We start from the raw sequence: 21,464 nt of genomic DNA, 5'->3' as shown, positions 1-21,464 counted from the left end.
TGGAGGGGGCAGGCAAGAAGGAGAGGTAAACTAGATGATAGAAATGAGGCAGGTACATGGGGGCAAGGTAAAATGACTGAGGCTGTTAAAAAGAGGGGATAATGGAAGTAGACAGGTCACAGGAATGAAGGAGGTAAAGAAGAGGGGTGAGATAAATGCGGAGAAGAAGAGTCAGGTAATGAAAAGGTGGGTACACACTAGACGATATGTCACCTGATCCTGCTGATTGAGCTGACATATCGTCCAAATCGGCCAGTGTGTACCCACTATGCGTGACCCCACGCATTCCTGCGGGTCATCCATCGGGGTTGTTCTGTCGGCCTGCATGTATGGCCAACGGAATGACCCAGATGCCGACTCTGGCATAGCGGATGGAGCCGGTGCCCGACATATCGGATATTTGGTCACCACATCGTGCAGTATGTATCGACCGCCCAATATATATTGCGTGGTCGGGCGCCGCATTGCTGGGTACACACCGGCAAGTGTGTACCTAGCTGAATACTGGCAATGGAATGAGGTATGAAAAGAGGGAGGAGGTAAAACTATGGAGGCTGGTGTAGAGGGAGAAAAGCAATATAGGGGCCCATTTATCAAAGGGAATTTGAGGTAAATTCCCTGAAAACACCTGTTTTCGGGGGTTTACCTCAAATATTAAGTATCCCCCAGATGTATGAAGGAGGGACCGCTGCAGGTATCTCCTTTACTTGCTGTGATACCTCCATTGCCGCTGGCAGCCAACTCCCCCATAGGTTTCTATGGGGGATGCGATGCTGCCAAATGTATCAATATTGGGAATGCGGATCCCTCCGCCGGCAATGGGCGTGCAGTCCGCGGGACTGCGCATGCGCAGCAGCCTCCAGGCACATCACAGGAACGGGCTCCTTTCGGAGCCCGTCACCCTGCATGTGCCGGATCATACATTCGGTCGCTATGATCGCATTTTCCAATGCGATCATGGGCGCTACTGCATGCCCTGATCGCATTGCAAAATGCAATCATTAATAAATGGGCCCCATAGGCTGATAAGGCTGTGCATACACTAAAATATTTAGGTTAGAGAAGAGGGGGAATAAAGGAAGTTAAGCAGGTAGAAAGTGAGGAGAAAGAGACACCCCATAAATTGGGCTTTTTTATTGGGCTTTTTAGGATCGGTTTGGGCTAATTTTTTACTTATAGGTTGCTTGTTTTCCATTTCAGAGTTGGCAACTCTGCTTCAGGCAGGGAGGCTCGCTTCGTTCGCCCCAGATTTATATTCTCCCTGTCCCCACGTAGATAGTAACACTGGTAGCTGACCGGCCCTGCCATAGCAGTCTCGTGGTTGTGACTGCCTATGATGTAATAATATATGTTAATTCTTCCCCTGATGTAATATATATTAATTCTGGACACTTGGGTCTGCTCTACAATTTTTCCTATCAAGCTAAATATCTGCGATTTTAACATCTCTCCTCTTATATGGAAAAAAATTAAAATAAAATTTGGCATTCTGTTGTAATGTTGCACTACCTTCTTGCTAAAACATCGATGCCGAATACCCACTCTTATAACACCAGCAAAACAAAATAAGTCTCCGAGAAAATGGATGCCGTCAGAGACGCCAAGGTAAAACACAGTTCGACCTCTGATTGTTTAGCACAGTACACTTGCGCGTATACACTGGAAGCGATGGCATTGGCTGGTCCCGGGCTCAGGCTAATAACGCAGCTTCCTCTTCCAGGGTACTATCTATGCCACTTTCTTCCCGGTAGTTGGGTGAGAATGCAGCAGTCCCCGGGAGAGGCAGATCATGGGGAGATCGCAGGACAGGGGACAGGTGGGGATGCGGTGGTGCTGGACTTGGGCTATGAGGTCCTGGACATAGAAGGAGTTGGAGACTCCGAAATGGACTATGACAGCCTGTGTGATCGTTACATTCTCTACAGGTACCCATTCAATTTACAACCAAGTGCACTAAGTATATACTATTATTACATGGGGGTTATAGTAATATAAGTTTGGTACACACTATAAAATTTGTTACCCAGCCGATGGTACGATGCAATGTAATGAAATATTGCGCACGCGGTACACACTGCACGATCCTGTGTATGGTGGCGCAATGTGTTACATGCCTTATGTAACAGCACTGGGTCGTTCTTCGCCTCATCATCCCATCTGCGGTGCAGCTCAGCAGATAGGATGATGCGATGAACGACGCACTGCACGATCTGTACGATATATTGTATAGTGTGTATGTTACGATTATTTCTGGGCACTGTCCCGCCGTCCCAGCGCAGGCCGCAGTGTCCTGCAGGTGGTCGGTAGTTTAAGGACACTCTGGTACCACCGCAGTGCTGCCCTGCTAAGCAGAGAGAAGCGCTACCTATAAAGCTGAAAGGATGCCGTGCTCATGAGCGTGGCAACCATTTAGGGCAGGAAGGAGACTGGAGGCAGCCCAGCAGCTGGGGTCACCCCAAGCATGATGTAATACGGGAGACATGGCATGCAGTCACGCCCCCAAAATGCATCATACAGGGGGTGTGGCCTAGCGGGAGCGATGCAACGCCTTCTTTTAAGGTGCGCACAAGGGTTTCGACTTTGACATCCCAGATGTTGGGAGATGTGTGTACCCGGTTATAGGGACTTATGTAATAGGGTATGAGCTTGTACCACTGCGGTAATACATGTGAGTGTTGCCGTATTTTTAAAGTGCCAATCATTTTAAACCACCTTGGTTTTGCCTTTTAAAATGCTTGTCGGTTTAAAAATATGGGAACACTCGCATGTATTCCCGTAGCTCACACCCTATTACATAAACCCCATAATCTGTGTTGCTGTAATGTAATGTAACCAGTTCAATTTGATAGTTGTAATGATCAAGCATAGAATGGAAGTTGTGCTTTCTTCTAACACAGTGAGAAACATAATTTTTCTTATTCTGAATTAATTTTACATTGATGGTAGAATTACCTTTGAAAATTAGTGAAATAATGTCACTGATAAAGGTAAGCCGGCTTATTACTCATAATATTACACAACCTATATTCACAGAGATCGAAAAGAATGGGCAGATGTGACCCCTGTACCTCAAGATGATGGCCCAAACCCAGTTGTTCAAATTGTTTATAGTGAAAAATGTAAGTAGCAAAGTTTGTGTAGATAAATATATGGGTATTGTATCCTTTTTGTGTGTATATATAGGTTATGTATCTCATATCATCATTATAAGGATATTTGAAGTGACCGATTAATTCTATGACTACATAAAAGCTTTTATGCAAATCACCAAAATCTGAATTTATGTTTTATAACTTAGGGGTCTATTTACTAAGCAGTGTTAGGAGACAAAGTGATAAGGTGCCAGCCAATCAGCTCCCAACGGTCATCTCAAAGGCTGTGTTTGAAAAATGACAGTTGAGAGCTGATTGGCTGGCACCTTATCACTATCTTATCACTTTTCATTCTCTCCTAACACTGCTTAGTAAATAGACTCCATAATCCTTTTACAGTAGAGGGGTGTGCTACTTCACATAATACACAAGTTTACTTAATGAACGCCATGATCACTGTAGCGCTCACCAATTATAATAACCAGTGGGATCAGTTAAACTTCTCATTACACAATAGCACTCTGTGTGGCGCTGACAGGAGAAATTTGTGGCCCATCTTTCGCAGGCTGTTGCTGCACATGGCCCCATTGGTGGTATAATTGGGAGAGGATAGCTGTGGACAGGTCACTGTGAGACTGTGATATGAGACTGTAGCATATTGTATAGAGATTAATGTAGTATAATGTAATAGGTAGTTTAGTGATGTGCTTTGGGAAGTTTAGGCAACATATGGCTCTCATGTATTCTGGGACTATAAACCCAAGCACCCTTGTCTACGTCTGGTGTAAAATGTGGGTGGTTTTAAAATATTGTCCAGTATTGTTTTGTTTTATTTGTGATTTTGTAGTATAAATAAAATATGAATAAGAAGTATTATTGTCTCTAATTTTTAGGGTGCCACAAGGGTCCTATTTGACCGGTGCTATGGAACCTACAACCATGGAATTCATGGAATCAATGTTATCAATAATAAGTAGTTAGCTCAGTGTTCTGTGACCTCTATAAGGTCAGGAAACTCCTCAGTATCTTATATTAGGTTTTATATAACATATAGGACAGTATAAATGAACCTCTATAATTTGAGCTGTGATATCAGAACTGATAATGTAATATATATATATATAATATTTATATAGCCCAGGAATGAATTTGTTCATGTAATATTATATTGTTTATTGACTATTATTAGATTGTAGCACTTTTATATTTTGTTTACCTGAATTATACGTATGAAAAGTAATGTTGTACTCTGTCACAGTGCAGTCATAATGAGCTGTTTCCATTGTATTTCCAGTCAGAGATGTATATGATTATTTTCGTGCTGTTCTTCAGCGAGACGAGAGGAGTGAAAGAGCTTTTAATCTGACATCTGATGCAATTGAGCTGAATGCTGCAAACTACACAGTGTGGTGAGTAATACAGATTGTTATTTAATGGGATCAACCACTTTTGGACAAACCACTCCTCTTTATTCCCTTACCCAACTCTGTCTTGCAAATGTAAACTTATGTGGGAGTATGGCATCCAATAGTGGGCAACAACTATTAAAGGGACATTAAACATAAAATGTAACTGGCGTCATAAGAGCTATAACATTTCAGCGTGGCCACGGCAGCAATAGTGTAGGACACAGGGACTCTGAGCTCTCCGGCTGATAATCCTGCTTACCCCTCCTGAGACCCCTATATCAACGTTACTACCCTGCTGTCTCTCACATACCTTGCCAGGAACCGGCTGACTTGGTTGGAGCTGTGTGGAGTGAGGACAGTGGCTCTTGAGGGCCTCCATTGCATTCCCTGGGCCTGCCTATCTGTGATTCCAGAGCTGCACCCAGGCCTCTCCTCTCCTGTTGGCTTCTGTATTATGCAGCCTGTCTGTGCCTGACAAGGGGGCTTTGCTGGGAGCTTCTGGTCTGCTTCTCCTGCCTGGCTTGTGTTTAGAGTCAGGGTCAGGGAGGTTATCTCTGAGTCTGATACTGCCGGAGTTCTGCCAGACATCACTATTTCTCCCTGCTCTGTGTGAAGAACTGTCAGCTCTGCAACTGTGGAACTCAGCAACACTTCTTTCCTTGTAAGTGATTTCTAAGTTTGGAGGAATCTCTGCCTGTTGCTGCTGCTGTGTCACTACCTGTGCATTTATATATTATAACTAGTCTCCTACATTATTCTCCTACATTATATTAATACTATGGGGAAAACAGGTCATGCTGCTGCTGCTGCTGCAAAACTGGAACGCTTTGCCCGTTCCTCTACTCCTGTGCCCCCAGTGTGTTGTGATCCCCAGGGTACATCCAAGTCTGTGACCCCACCTCCCCCTGCTGCATCTGGGTCAGATTCATCACCAGAAGTTACGCTGCAACAAGTGCTGGAAGCAGTTACCTCCTGCGAGACTAAATTGGCAGATAAGATTGAGAAAGTTCAATCCGATATATCTTCTCTTCATCAAGGTCTCCAGCAGGTCCGCGAAAGAGTCGGGGAGGCAGAAACACGTCTATCTAATCTGGAAGATTCCCAGACCCCACTACGGGCTCAAGTGGCCTCCCTGACATCCCAAATGTCCGCAATGCAGCATAAAATTTCCGATATGGAGGGCAGACTGCGCCGCAATAACGTGCGGTTCGTTGGTCTCCCGGAAAGAGAGGAGGGGTCTTCACCTGAAACATTCCTTGAGAAGTGGTTGGGGGATACATATGGCAGAGACTCATTTACTAACCAATTTGCTGTGGAGAGAGCGCATCGGATCCCTACCCGTCCCCTGCCGCCTGGCGCTCCACCGCGCACATTTATAGCCAAATTTCTTCATTACCAGGATCGTGATACTGTGCTTCGATTGGCTCGAGTTAAAGGGCCACTGGAACGCAACGTTGTAAAAATTTCTATGTTTCCTGATTTTGCAATGGATGTCCAAAAAGACGGAGCTAAATTCCTTCCAATAAAGCGTCATCTCCGGGATTTAAATCTTCAGTACGCTATGATTTTTCCATCTAAGTTGCGAGTGGTTGCGGATGGAGAGTCAAAATTTTTCTCTACACCACGGGAGGCTGCGGCGTGGCTGGACCGGAGATCTCCTGGGAACAGGCAAATGGCACCGGAATGACTGTACTGATTGCATTTGCTGATTATATTTGTTTATGGCCAGAAATTGCTAGTGTCATTACGACATTAAATAGGCCTTTTTCTGATATTCCAATATTTATATTTCTATAATAATACTTATGTTGTGATATTGGTTGGATATTGTTCTATGTCCCGCTCCCCTTACTGGGTATATATATATATTTTTTTTCCTGGTAGGGTTTTTCTCTTTCTTTTGTTGTTTATGTTGATATTTCGGTCAAAATATGGCCGGAGAGTTCCGTTGCATTGGTGGTTATTTTTATTCCAGTGCCTTTTACGCCTATAAGGATCGAGTAGTTGTATCCTGTGTAGTTTAGTTTAGTTTTGGGTTTAAGTATGCCTAAGTTCGGGTGGGTATACAGGGTGGGGGGTGGTTTTGGATGGGTTGTCCAGTCTTTTTCTTACAAATGTTTTTTTTATTTTTTCTGTACCACACTATTTTTAAGGTAACTTCAATTATGCTTTATAGTTCAATGTATTACAATGGTGAAACTTTTAACATGGAATGTCCGGGGGGTTAATGATCGTTTAAAGCGCTCTTTGGTCTTTAAAATGATTAAGCAATATGGGCCTGATATTTCTTGTCTAATGGAGACGCATTTGGTCGGGAGTAAGGTACTAGCTCTAAAAAGACCATGGGTGGGATGGGCTTATCACTCCTCGCATACTTCATCATCCAGGGGTGTCTCCATTCTTATTAATAAATCTGTCCCTTTTTCTTTTACTGCGGTCCAAACTGACCCTTATGGCAGATATGTGTTTCTGGATTGTGTACTGTATTCTAAGCCCATTTTATTGTTAGCAGTGTACATCCCCCCTCCTTTTTCATATGACGTTTTAAAAAAAGCTGCTGAATTTGTGGCCCGTTCTCCAGATACGCCAGTGCTCTGTTTGGGAGACTTCAATAATATAATGGACCAGTCTATGGATAAGTGGCGTGAGTCTCCAAGTTCTCTTTCTAAAGGTGGTGAGGGCTTTGCTAAGTTTGTAACTGACTTGGGATGGGTTGATGCGTGGCGAGTTAAACATCCTGGAGTACAACAATTCTCCTGTTTTTCCTCCGCGCATCACTCTTTCTCTAGATTGGATTTGGCCCTGGTGTCCCCATCTATTGTACATAATATAACTAACATTGAATATAAAGCCAGAGGAATCTCAGATCACTCCCCACTTCTAGTAGAATTGAATATGTGTAGTCCTAGAGGTCTCCGTTTATGGAAACTACACCCCTCTTGGCTTCTTCAAATGGGTGCAGGTTCAGAGCTGGAAGTTATGTGGGATGGCTATTTCACTGACAATGTGGGATCTGCCTCTGTAGCTAATGTTTGGGACGCCTTCAAGGCCTATTTACGTGGGTCTCTGATCAAAAGGGTAGCAGAATTAAAAACATTTTATAGGGATAAAGAACGTGTTTTGGAGATGGCCTGTAGAAATCTTGAGTTGGATTACTTGGGGGACAGGTTGGAATCTTCACGTTTAAAATGGTTGACTGCACAGACAGAGTGGACTGATCATTTGACAGATAGAATGAACCGTAGACTGTTATTCCGTTCTCATTTATATTATATGCAGGCTGACATAACTGGTAGTTTTTTGGCACACTTGGTTCAAGCTGATCGTCCTTCTGCTGTTGTCTCGGAACTAATTGGGCCTGAGGGTTCTATGGTCACATCTACACAAGATATTGCAGAGGTTTTTAGTTTATTTTATAAAAACTTATATCAAACACAGTTGACTGAGTACGTGAATGCTTTGTCATTATATGTTGCTTCTGCTAGGCTTCCAAAATTGTCATCCGAGGCTAGGGCGTATTTAGATGCCCCGTTGACCCTGGAGGAGGTAGATGCTGCGATTAGTTCCTTTCCCGGTAACAAGGCACCCGGATCTGATGGGATTCCCATAGAGATATATAAAAAACATGCTCGTATCTTTGTTCCAAGACTTTTAGATCTGTTTAATGGGCTCTATGAAGATAATTTGTTCTCTCCATCTATGTCTGAAGCCATAATTGTTGTGCTCCCTAAACCCGGGAAGGACCCTAGATACCCTGATTCCTATAGGCCAATTTCTCTAATTCCCACAGATGCCAAAATTTTGGCTAAGATCCTTTCTGTTCGGCTAAACACTGTTATTACTTCGATTGTTCACCCAGACCAATCAGGATTTATGCCAGGCAAGTCGACGTCGGAGAACATTAGAAGGCTGCACACTCACAGGCCTCCCATGGCGAAGAATCGTCCTCTGTTATTGTGTCATTAGATGCTGCAAAAGCATTTGACTCTGTGGAGTGGCCCTTTCTGTGGGAGGTCATGTCATGTTTTGGGTTCGGGCCGGTGTTCTTGAAATGGGTAAAGCTTATGTATGCGAACCCTACTGCCAGGGTGTCAGTGAATGGGTTTATCTCCCCATCCTTCCCCCTGTCTCGGGGCACAAGACAGGGTTGCCCCTTGTCCCCAGCCCTGTTTGCATTGGCTATTGAGCCGTTAGCCTGTATTATACGTTCTCACCATGATATTATAGGTCTACAATTGGGTAATAGAATGGACAAAGTTTCCTTATATGCAGATGATTTATTACTTTTTTTGTCTGACTATGTAACAGCTATGCCTGTGGTTCTTCAAGTCATAGAACAATTTGGTATTTTTTCTGGTCTTAAGATAAACTGGGACAAATCATCTATCCTTCCTCTTAGGGGGTTGTATCCGACTGTTCCCATTGTCACTCTCCCTCTCTGTTGGGTAAATAAATGTAAATATTTAGGTATCTGGATAACTAATTCCCCAAAGGACTATATAGTATTGAATGTTGAGCCCCTGTTTGTCTACTTAAAGGGCAAACTTCAGTCCTGGCGCCGGCTCCCTCTTACCGTTACTGGTAGAATTAACTTAATAAAGATGGTGGTGCAGCCAAAATTTGTGTACGTTTTGCAGCATTCTCCTGTTTTTATTACAGATACATTGTTTAGGCGTTTGAATAGTCTTCTTTCTTCATTGGTCTGGGTGAATCGTCGACCACGTATTCAATTGGCAGCTCTGACCCGATCTAGGTCTGGGGGAGGTTTGGCTCTTCCAAATTTTAAATTTTATTATTATGCGGCGCAGATGGCACATATACGGTTATGGCTTCAAGATGACTCCCCTAATGCCCTGCACGTTTTGTTGGTTTCTCAGATTTTCCCTAACTTTACACCATTGCAGGCCTTGCTTGCGGGTAGAATTATACAGAAAGGCCCTCCCCTGTTGATGCAAGCTATTAAGATATGGAAATTGGTATCTAGTATTCTACAGTTTACGGGATTAGATCCAGACACTTCTCTATGTAGTTATCGTATATTACCTGAACTGGCCTCTAAACAGCTTGAGGTGACATGGGGTTCTAACGGTGTAACTACATTGGGTCATTTATATGACACTTCAATTCTTAAATCATTTGCACAACTCCAAGAAGCTCATCATCTCCCTCAATCATATTTCTATAGATATTTACAATTACGGCATGCTCTCTCGGCTCAATTTTCAGATGGCCCTCCTCTAATTCAAATATCCCCATTGAAGTCATTCCTTTTATCTTTAGGTCCCCGGAAGACGCTTTCTTACTTATACTCCTATATATTGTCGTCTTATCATAAGGATAGTTTACCACATCTTAGATCAAAGTGGGAGAGAGATATTGGCCTTATAAGTGATGCGGAATGGGATAATGCTCTAGAAGCTCCTCGTATTTCCACAACTTCTATAAGATTTCAACAGATTCAACTGTTTATTTTACACCGTACCTATTTAACTCCTGTTCGTTTGCTGAGATTTGGGGGGAGAGCATTTGACATATGCCCTAAGTGTAAAATTAGTAGCGGTACTTTCTGGCACCTTCTATGGGATTGTCCGGTGGTTAGCACTTTTTGGAATAAGGTTCTGAGAGTTTTGTCCAATACAGGTATTGCTCCCACTTTAGCTACGCCATTGACGTGCTGTTTAGGCTCTATGGACGATGAGGTAGTGGACAGATATCTTAAACAATACATTGTCAATATGTGTACACTAGCTAAGGTATGTGTGGCTCGGTCGTGGATGGCTCCTACAGGACCAGATTATAATGCTTGGCTGTCCTTGGTCCGTACCACTGTTGAACATGAAAAACATGTGTTTATTTGTCGCAAAGCTGAGAAGTATGAACGTATCTGGAGCAGTTGGCTTAAATCCTGTTATGCCCGTGCATTGCCTAATGATTGACCGGTATATTATTGTTAGGATAATTAGGTAGATTATTACTTTGTTGGAGGTAATGTGCTGTGTGATAAGTTGAGAATTTGTTGGGATCTAGTTGATTTTGCCAATTTTTCAGGTGTTATTTTTGACAATATTCCAATATTTGTATAGTGTGGTATTTTTTTTTTTTTTATTTATATATATATATATATATATATATATATATATATATATGTGTATATGTGTTTTATGTGTATATATATTTTGTTCGGTTATTTGTTAATGTATTTCTATAAACCAATAAAAATTTACTCAATTTAAAAAAGAGCTATAGGATTTCAGTTTGACGCCGGATAGAACTAGTAATTTGCTCTATTATGTAAATTAGAAGCACTCAGTTAGCTCCTTAGATTTGCATATCAAACACTGTACTCTGAAATTTATAGGTGTAAAGGGAAGAGAATTGTGTACTGTATCGCACTGGTTGGGGATTTCTGGTATTCCACCTTTAGTATTAACATAAAAAAAGTGGAGGCACCTCTGTCATTTATTTCTGCCATCCCAGCCGCGCAGGTAGTTCTGTATTGCTGCAACTGCTTTGAACCTCTTCCTCAGGAGCCTGTCAACCAAGCACAGAAATCAGTGTTTGTCTCCTCCACACTACACAGTAACAGCTGCAGGACAAAAATCACTTTCCCCAGGTTCCAAGTGCAATGTACAGGTGACAGAGAAACTTGGCTGCAACGCCACTGAATGCAGCACCTTGGTGATAGCAAAGTAATCTGTTTACTACAGGTTATTAAAAAAGTTTTGATTTTAATTAAAACAAAACTTTGTGTGAGTAGCTGGGTGTCTCAGATAAAGAAGTATAGCATCATTAAAATCACAATATTCAATCAGTTCCAGCAAGTTATGGAGCATACACACGGTCAGATGAACGATTGAACGATTTGACCAACGATTTGAACTACGAACGATTTTTGACTGCATTAAAATGACTGAAATCGTCCAAAACTGACTGCAAACACATCAGATGTCAGATATCGTTCTGACCATTATCGTTTATTGTTCAAACATGTCAGACATGTCAGATTTTCCTTCAGATATGAACGATTTTTGACATCGTTATCGTTCAGATCTGAAGAAAAATCTGAACGTGTGTATGCACCATTACAACTTGCACAGCTGCCTAATTTTTAGTGAAATAAGTTTTAAAGATTTTGCTTTTAGTAATTGTTTTCCGCAACTGCATAGGGGCATATCATTAAATCAAATTTCTTTATTCAAAGAATAAAGCTCTTTGTAATAATATTAATCTATTACTGCCATTCTGAGATGGAAATAACAGAACAGGTATTCCGGCAGTACTAGTAAATTTAGGAACCTCCTTTGGAATCCTGCATTTGACACTGGTGTACAATATATAAAATGGTTTGCTAACTATATTATTTATTTGTTGATATTCCTTATATACCTGGAGTTAGGATAACTTGTCCTATCCTTGCAATGAACACTGGAAACTTTTAAGAAATTAACAAAAACATGTTTGTTTGGAAATCACTTGAAATATATGGGGGTGGTTTAGTAAATAAGGTAACTAGACCTCTCATTGGCCGGGATGTACTAACCTTGTGGTGTATATCCTGCCAGTCACCGCAAAATGACTAATCGCATATGTACTAACATATGCGACTAGTATCGCAAAGGACAGCTCTTGCGTTAAGAGCTGCCCTTTGTGAAGCTGCCGACACTCCTATCCCCGGGAGCTTCCTGCTGGTGACCTCTGCAGTAAGTCCCGTAAGTAAGTGCTCCTCCTCCTCCTCCCTGCACCCAGAAGAAGTACAGGAGGAGAAGGAGGCAGGGGACCCAGGAGGAGCCCGCAGGAGGCTGAGGTGAGTGGGGCCGGCAGTGAGAGGTGCTGGGCGACTGCGAGGCAGCGCTAAAGTGTCGGGGAGCGGGATGCTGTAAGAAGCTCATAGGCTTCTATAGGCTAATGCCAGAAAAACCTGGCCTTAGCCTCCGCATCAAAAATCGGGTGGCCAGGGCTTAGTACATATGAAAATGCAGTAAAAACCCAGAAAACTGGGTTTCTACTGCATTCTTCCTTTAGTGCGCAGGTTCTCAAACTCGGTCCTCAGGAACCCAAACAGTGCATGTTTTCCAGGTCTCCTCACAGAATCACAAGTGAAATAATTAGCTCCATCTGTGTATCTTTAAAAATGTGTCAGTGAGTAATGATTACATCGGTACACCTGCTAGGTGACCTGCAAAATGTGACCTGTGTGGGGTCCTGAGGATCGAGTTTGAGAACCACTGCTTTAGTACATCCCGGCCATTGTGTAAACTTAATCAACTCGTACATATGCGTATAATCAATAGTATGGACTTGGTACAGATTATTTTTCCACATAGACATCATACTTGTCTAAGCAGTTGTTCCAAGGGAACACCAAGGCATCTATCCTGGCATAGAAGAAATCAGTGTCAAGTGCCTTAAGTCAGGACATGACTTATTGTTGTACCCCAGTTGCTTAAGAACGATGTTGTGCACAGTACACACTGAGATGTTCAGTTCGTCGGCAATATCACTAACTTGAATGCGTCTGTCCTCCTGAATCAGACCTTCTATGCGGCATAAAGTGTCATCTGTGGTGGACATGCTTGGCCAGCTGGATTGCTGCTCATCTTGAACGTCTGTCCTGCCGTTATCAAAGGCAGTGCACCAAACCTTCCTTGACATTATCACCTTACACCTCGACAAGTTGGCGATGAATTTCAGCTTCTTATGTGCCCTTTAGACGCAGAAATCTGATCACACTACGCACTGCAATGATTGACCATGTTTCCACCAGCCCCACCATCTTACAGCTGATGTTAGGACAGTATGACTGATATGAGGCGCAGTCTAGTGGCTGTGAGGGGATGTGGTGGTCTACCTACTCTGGCCTGGTAGGAAATTAAAATGAAATAGAGAACATTAAACACGAGAGGTCTTACTTATTTAACATCCCTTGTATGTGTAATTTCCCATGTAACTTGTTTCATTTTGTTTTCATTTAAATCCTAGTATTACACACTGTCTTGTGACATGAACATACTGGGGCTGATATTGAATTGGAAGCAAAGCAAGTAACTGTGCACCTGGACAAGCCATGTTGCAATATAAGGGGGGCAAATACATTTATTATTTATGCATACAGGGTAAATACTGGCTGCCTTTGCATGTAGCCCACAAATGCTGGACAGCTTTATCCTTACACTGCTATTTAGATCTGCATTTGAACACGTCTCTCCCAAATCTGAAACTCTGCACATATAAAATCTACAGTGCATCATGTTTTACTAAGGTGCAAACTTGTTTTTTTAAATGGATTAGCAATTGAGGTATAGGAAAGGATGTTAGCAGCGGCCTTGCCCTTAAATAGAGGGACCTAGAATGTCAATAGTGCCTGGCCCTGATGTATTACGAGAGCTGCTTATGGCTTCCTCAGCACCTGAAGCTACAATATGCAAGTTTCTTGTCCTGTCCCTAGGCAGTAATGATGGAGACAGTCTGATGAGACTGAGTGGTCTTGCACAGGAAAGGACGTCCCTTGCAGATGCAGAGTGATGGAGCCAAAGAAGAGTATGGCTAAAGCTGAAATCTGACCATGCACTGCCACAGTGATCTAGAATTGGTGACATACAAGGGAACTCAATTAGCTGCGTTGTTTGCCATGCGGGGAGAAAATCTCTGGGTTTCACTCCTGGAGGTATTCAGTTAATAAGCATTTGCCCCGTGTGGTAAACCATGTGTTACCACGGGCTAGCCCCTATATTCTGCTCAAAGTGCTGGAATCTATGGGTTTCCCCACATGTTAAATGCACAAGTCTGAGCTCCTGAGGCTGCGAGTAAAAATTCACCCTCTGGGGCTCAGTGCACTGAGCTCCTGTAGCTATTTGAATCGAGCAGTGTGTTCAGTTAGCTGTGGGGGAAACTCTGCAACTAATTGAATTCCCCCCATAGTGTACACCCTGATCTGAGGCTGAATAAAACATTGTTTTAATTAGAGCACACCATGGCACTGCATTATCACCAACTTTGAATGCAAAACCTATTACTGTAGATATTGTGTGATGAAATTAACACGTTTGTGGTGCTGTGAAGTATCATTACTGCCAAGGGTTCTGATGGGTTTTATCTTTCCCTTTAGGTATTTTAAAAATATATATAATTGTTGTTCTAGTGCTACACTGATTGCATGTTGTTTTTTACATCATAAACCACTTTAACATTCTATTTACTTACCAATGTTACTCTTTTTTACATGTAAAAGAGGAGCCCTTTTATTTAACATTTTAGTACAGCGGCTGAGTTTAGAGCTTTGATATCATTTGTTTTTCAGGCATTACAGGAGAGTCCTATTGCAGTCTCTAAAGAAAGATCTACGCAAGGAAATGAACTATATTACAGAAATCATTGAGGACCAGCCAAAAAACTACCAAGTCTGGTAAAAGATGTAAATCAAATTGTCATAGTAGTTGTGTAAGTTTTCACTGTTCACTCAAGTCCAGCTTTAGACAAAACTACGCCTGCTGTTATAAACGTTTCACAAAACTTTAGTATAATAGTAAAACTAGATTCTGAGTATTAAACCCAGCAAACCAATATGGAGAAGTTGGACTGCTATGGTCACAAATAGCCATTGTTTAGTATACAAATCAGTCTTCATGAAACTGACTGAATAGATTTTTGGTAGAATTTGCTTGGTAGGAAGTGCTCAATATCTGTAACACCTGGAAAATGTCCAGTGTGTTGTTGAACTATAAGTCCCAGCATATCCTGCCATCCAATACTGAGATTTGCAATTCTGTAACGGCTCGGAGACACAGTTTGCTTACTCTTGTCCTATACCGACAAGTGTATGTAACAGCTAGTCTAGTGCTCAAAGCCAGAGTTCTTATTGGTTAGACTGAGGATGGATTTACTGATTGTAGATGCTGCTGTGTAATCACTTTCGTACAAGCGATTGCAAACTTTATTCTGGTTCTTTATACTTCACCTTGAAGCATAGAGTGGAAGGCCTGGAAGGGAGATTGGAGGGCTTTAGGAGGGTTGTGCCCCTGTGCTCTGTTTATATCTGCCTAAGTTGGCCCACAATATGACTAATTCTCTATAAACCAATGGAGTTGAAAAAATCCACAAATGTTTTTCTTTTACCCATAAGGCACCACAGGAGAGTGCTTGTCGAGCTGCTAAAGGATCCTTCAGAAGAGCTTGAATTTATTGCAGATATCTTAAACCAAGATGCCAAAAACTATCATGCATGGCAGCACAGACAGTGGGTTATTCAGGTATCTTCTCAGTCACCATAGACCAAAATCCTATTTGTTACTCCTGGTATTCTAGAAAAGTTTATTTTAGACCACTTGAAGATCAATAACCTTGAGTTAATGATCAATTAATAGCTTTGTCATTAACCTATCAGAACTGTCAATTACCCCTCCTACAATGTTTTACTTTGTCAGTCTTGTCATGTACCTTACCATCATTTTAAGTTTCTTTCGTTTTATTACATTTTGATTCTACTGCCTCTGTTCCCTCTGTGCTCCCATTTTTTTTTATCTTCTCCACCACAGTGCCCAATACACATCTTTAAGTTTGTTTGCTTTTTGATTATTTTATGGAGTTTTTTATTTGCAGTTTCACTGTACTGCTAATATGGCTGCGTTTAATATTCTGTAGGAGTTCAACTTGTGGGATGGTGAATTGCAGTATGTTGACCTGTTATTAGCAAGAGACCTCCGAAACAACTCTGCTTGGAACCAAAGATACTTTATTATTTCTAATACGTCGGGGTACAGCAATCCTCAAATCCTAGAAAGCGAGGTCCAGTAAGTGAAATTATTCTATCTTGCACATAGCATTTGTGGTACCCCCAAGTTTGTTCCCAAATAGGGGTCCCCCATCTCTACCTTATTATATTAATAATAATCTTAAATTCTTTAACTATTGACCCTTGCTTAACCTCATTCCACCAGATATGCTCTAGAGATGATCAAGGTTGCACCACATAATGAGAGTGCATGGAACTACTTACGTGGGTAAGTCACATTTTTGCTCTTTATACTGGTCTGAATTTTGGACAGTTTTATATATGGAAGAATCAATTTGTCTTTGCAGTCTTTTTCTTTCCTCTTTGCACTCATGTACCTTTTTTTTTTTTTTATAATTTATTTTAAATGGTCAAATAGAATACAATATAAGACAAAGAGGAGAACAAATACAGGGTCACAAGAAACCCAATACAGACCATCTTTTCAACAATGATAGACAAATAAAACTATTCAAAAAAAATGCTTGGTAAGAAAGAGGGGGGGGGGGGGAAGAGGACAGGTGGAAGGGAGAAATGAGGTGGGGGGGGGGGGGGGGACACGACATAGCGTCTTTAAAATTAATATATCTCAGACATTTTCTCCTTCATCCACTAGGGGACACTGGAGTTCAAGACAGTGGGGGTATAGACGGTGGTAGAGCAGAGCCTGGCACTTTAAATAATTCTGAAGTATGACTGGCTACTCCCCCTCTATGCCCCATCAGCCCCAGTTTTTAGAATGTGCCCGAGAGAGCCGGTCACATAGGGCTGAGCTCCAGCCCACACTTAGTATTTTTTCTTTTATTTCAACTTCATTTTAATTTCTAGCTTTCACAAAGCATTGAGGACAGGCTGACAGAGTACTGCGTCTGTCAGCCTGCTACATGGAGGCATCAGGAGACCCGCCACCACTAAAAAAGAGTGCGTGTCGGAGTCCCAGGCACCCTGGCAGTAGCTCAGGGAGGACACGCCACAGCTTAATATAGAGGCTGTGTCCGTGCTTCCGAATGCCTAGCCGCAGCCCTGATGCCAGCAGTGGTAAGTATAGCTCTGTTCCCCTTATGGGGAACGGAGTTTAATCTGCGGCCCCTCTGCCCCCTCCCAGGCTCAGGTGGTATATACTGTAGTATAACCCCTCCTGCAATCCTGTTATAACGCCGCTAGCGTTATTACAAGGGGCGGAGCTACCGCGCATAGAGCGCGGATACATGTACAGGGAGACTGTTCAAACAGTCTGTAAGGTTGCTGCCTAGCAGCGAGCCCTGATATCCCTGCACTGAGCGCTGTCTGACTTAATAGAGCTGACAGCGCTCTGTTTGTCTGCTGCTCTCACGAGAGCCGAATCCTCCCTCTTCTCTATCTCCACGGGGAGGGAGCCTGCTGCGTCCCGCTACTCCCATAAGGGAGTCTACATTGCGCCGCAGCGCGGCTGTTCCCTGCCGCGCTGGCGCTTGAAGAAGCACTGGCGCTGGCTTCTGCAGGGGGGGAGCACAGCCGCCGGAGAGCGAGGCTGTTATTCACAGCGCTCTCGGCTGCTGGTTGCGGCGCCGGAGATTGCACCGGCGCTGGTTACAATTGGCCGCATGGCGGGGCTTAGGGAGCTGCTCAGCGCGGCTGTTCCCTGCCACGCTGGTGCTTGTAGAAGCGCTGGCTTCTGCACACAGCCGCCGGAGAGCGAGGCTGTTATTCACAGCGCTCTCGGCTGCTGGTTGCGGCGCCGGTGCTTGTATGAAGATGCACCAGCGCTGGCTATTACGTTCCCGCTCCCCCACTCGCATTATGCCTGCTATACCAGCCATTGTTTGCGCCCCGCCCGCTTATTGATAAGGGGCGGAGTCTAGTCCATGCTGGCGTGCACAGATGCCGCCATTACCTCCAGCGAGTATTCTAAAACAGCATATGCACCTGCCTTAAAAGGAGCCGGGGCTTATTGCCAGCATCTCCTGCATCCTCACTCTGGAGTTCTGTGGGGGGTGCAACCCTTAACAGGGTTGTGGGTTTTATTCCCAGTACGTCCCTAACTGTTTGGAGTTTGTATGTTCTCCCTGTGCTTGCATATGGCCTCTCCCGTTTTTTTTCTTTACTTTAAACCTACAGCACCTGGTCTTATTAGGTTTAACGGCACAACTGTGGAGTTTGTAATTTAACCTGCAGTCTTTATATAGATTCTGGCTCTGCCTCATCTCCTCTGTTATATTGCACGTCGGCAGTTCCCCTACGGAACTGGGCAGTGTACTGGTTTAATATTATATTTAAAAAAAAAAAGAATGAAGCACAGGGAGGAACATGCCACAGCCTAATATAGAGGTTGTGTCCATGCCACTTTGCCCACCACATATCTATCAGCGCCTACGGCCACACGCCCGATCTCGTCTGATCTTGGACGCTAAGCAGCGCCAGGCCTGGTTAGTACTTGGATGGGAGACCGCCTGGGTATACCAGGTGCGGCAGGCTTATTACATTGAACATCTGGGGCAAATATGCTTGATGTGTAACAGAATAATGCAGTGTGTTTCTTGCATCTATAGCTGCCAGAGATTACTCTGCCTAAATGTGTATAGTATGCATAGTCGGGCCACTGTTCTGGCTGCTGCCAGAAATTACGGTTATTGCATATCTTTAACTCAAGGTTACAAAAAGGGTGCGTCCCATCCTCAGGCTTATGCCTCACATTGGCTCACCTTAAGAATGAGCCGTACTCTTCTCATGCATATATGTGGCTGCACATATGTTAAATCTCAACAGCCTTCGGTGCTTACCTTAGAAGGTATGCATCTGTGCATCTATATGGATTTATATCTTATTTATTCCCTTCGGCAGCACACACAACACGAAGTAGTAACATATGGCCGTTGTGGTGGTTGGCATTGCTGTCTCGCATCACTGAGGTCATCTTTTGATTTCCATCATCTGGAGCCAGAAGGGCACACCTGATAAGGCGAGTACACCGGTAACGGAAGGGTCCCAGGATCGCAATCAGTCTGGGATAGTACGTTGCTAACATTTCCTGCCCCAACGCCGTAGCAGAATGACAGCCACGCGGGGCACATGAGCAGTCTCCCTGCGTGGAGGTAAGCCACATGTATGTATATACTTGTATTTTAAACTAAACCCGGCGTTAAGACCTGGGGCTCAGTTCCTTCCATGGCTCTAACTATTGCCCATGTTATATTTTTCAAATTATATCGTCACCTACTAATCTTGTATGTAGGTACGCGTAGGCATGTGGGGATTTGTGTGTGTGTATATATATATATATAATGTGTGTGTGTGTGTGTGTGTGTGTATGTATATATATATATATACATATATATATATTGCTTCTTATCCTTACCATTAAAGCAGGGGTAGGATATGTTCTTCTCAGTTTTATGTCTGATACCTAGCATATTTAAAGAGGATGCTGCGATGAGAGGCTGGACTCCTGATCCGGTAGTTTGTTCTATAACTCCGCTTACACCATCTCTCCCTAGGGATTGGGTGGTGTGTGTGTGTGTATATGTATATAATTATGGATATGTGTAGGTATGCCTATACTTCCACAATCATTAAGGTACATATTATTCCACGTCTGGAAAGCTGCCAGGGTTTACCAGAAGCTGTCTGTTATATCCATACATATTATATGGTGGCTCTATAGACTAGAGTCATGTTCTGCAGCTTACATAGGATAGTCACAGGCTCCTACGGCATTGCTTCTAGTATGGACTCTATACATGTCCTGGGGCCTTCCTGTATGTCCACACATGTATATAAGGATATGTACTTACACCCACCTCGGGTTATAGTCCTGTTTCCATCAGTCTATATCTACGGCGTCCACTTCGGGGGACCTATTAATTACAACTACACTCTAGGGCGCACTTAGTAACCAACTTGTAAGACACTAGGAATGCAGTGTGTGTATATATAGATATAGCATGCTGATCTCCTATTGCGGGATATATGTGTGTGTGTGTGTGTGTGCGCGCGTATATATGTATATGTATGTAGCGTGCTGATCTCCTGGTGCAGGAGTTTGACAACTGACTTACTATGTCGGTACTAACTCTTCCTTTCAAAGAGTTTGCCTTTTCATGCAGCTATGTTTATGTGTGTGTATGTGTATATATACTGATATATTCCCGTTCCTTGTTTGAATTTTCCTAATAATTGGAGAAATCTGTTTTTGGCCCTGACTGGCGTTATCACTACATATATATATATCTCTTCTTACTTGGGATAATTAACGCATTGTATGTCTATGTACAGGTACCTTTCCCAGTATCGATTCTGGTACTTTATATTATTGTCTTGTCGCATATCTCAATAAAATGGGTATCTGATGGTCCCTTGGGTACATTTCCTATCAGTACATAGAGAATCCAGGATCTATTCCATCCTCATGGCTTATTTAGTTAATTTACATGAGGCCTAGGGCCACCCGCCGATATAGGCAGGGTCTGGCCTGGGTTGTATCAGATTGTGGGCGTAATACACACTTCACCATTATAAGTGTTAATGTAAGGATACACTAGCAGACTGTTTTTGTGGTATGTGTAATCTCTATATGGATACATATCCCTAATGGAACAGGCTCAGGTATAGCGTCCTGTTGTACGGCCTTCTTGTCTCCACTAACAATTTGCTAGTTTCTACAGTATTTTCTTCTGCAGCATCTCCAGACTGAAGTCCGTGCTGTAGAGCATTGATCTTTGCCCACTGAGGCTACTCTCTGTACCTGTCGTGGTGGGTTGCTGTGAGATGAATAAGGTCAGTGACATTCTACATAGCGTCCAGAGGGCTTCTGGTCGCTCACAGGTAAGCGGGCTTACCCCACTAATACCTCGGAAGATGCTTCCTTTTCATGCATCCTGACATAGCTGTTATTCTCTCTTACGCACCCTAGCTGCTGTCCTAGCAGCCTTCAGTTCTTTTAAATCAGTTGGCTGTACACTTTAGAGCTTTCCTGGTGTGTAGGTGCATAGTTGTAACATTGAGATTTGTGACCCTATTCTACTGGAATCTGTTGGGTTTATGGACTGAAGCGCATCTATGGGCTAATGCACATCTTTACTATAAAGTGTGACAGTCTCTATGTTCCATACAGGGGGCCTGGTTTGTTTCCTGTTCAGTATCTGTTGATAAATTCAGCACACTGACAGGTACCTGAATGGTACCTTCATAGTTGTCCTAGTGCTTTAGCCTTGCGGATGG

General features: G+C 43.0%; 1 protein-coding gene across 1 annotated transcript in view; it reads left to right on the top strand.

Annotated features, from left to right (window-relative positions):
- Positions 1-1,651: 1,651 nt before the first annotated feature.
- The window catches only part of FNTA (farnesyltransferase, CAAX box, subunit alpha), a 31,009-nt gene continuing 11,196 nt past the window's right edge, over positions 1,652-21,464 (top strand). The window contains exons 1-7 of the mRNA XM_088448277.1: positions 1,652-1,925; positions 3,034-3,119; positions 4,387-4,501; positions 14,799-14,903; positions 15,621-15,747; positions 16,139-16,287; positions 16,435-16,497. Coding sequence (XP_088304403.1) covers positions 1,669-1,925; positions 3,034-3,119; positions 4,387-4,501; positions 14,799-14,903; positions 15,621-15,747; positions 16,139-16,287; positions 16,435-16,497 — 902 coding nt within the window. The 5' untranslated portion in view covers positions 1,652-1,668. The remainder of the gene's footprint in view (positions 1,926-3,033; positions 3,120-4,386; positions 4,502-14,798; positions 14,904-15,620; positions 15,748-16,138; positions 16,288-16,434; positions 16,498-21,464) is intronic.

This window comes from Taudactylus pleione, unplaced genomic scaffold, assembly GCF_031769625.1.
Source record: "Taudactylus pleione unplaced genomic scaffold, aTauple2 ptg000454l, whole genome shotgun sequence".
NCBI classification, from domain to species: Eukaryota; Metazoa; Chordata; class Amphibia; order Anura; family Myobatrachidae; genus Taudactylus; species Taudactylus pleione.
This window is presented reverse-complemented; position numbering and strand designations above follow the sequence as displayed.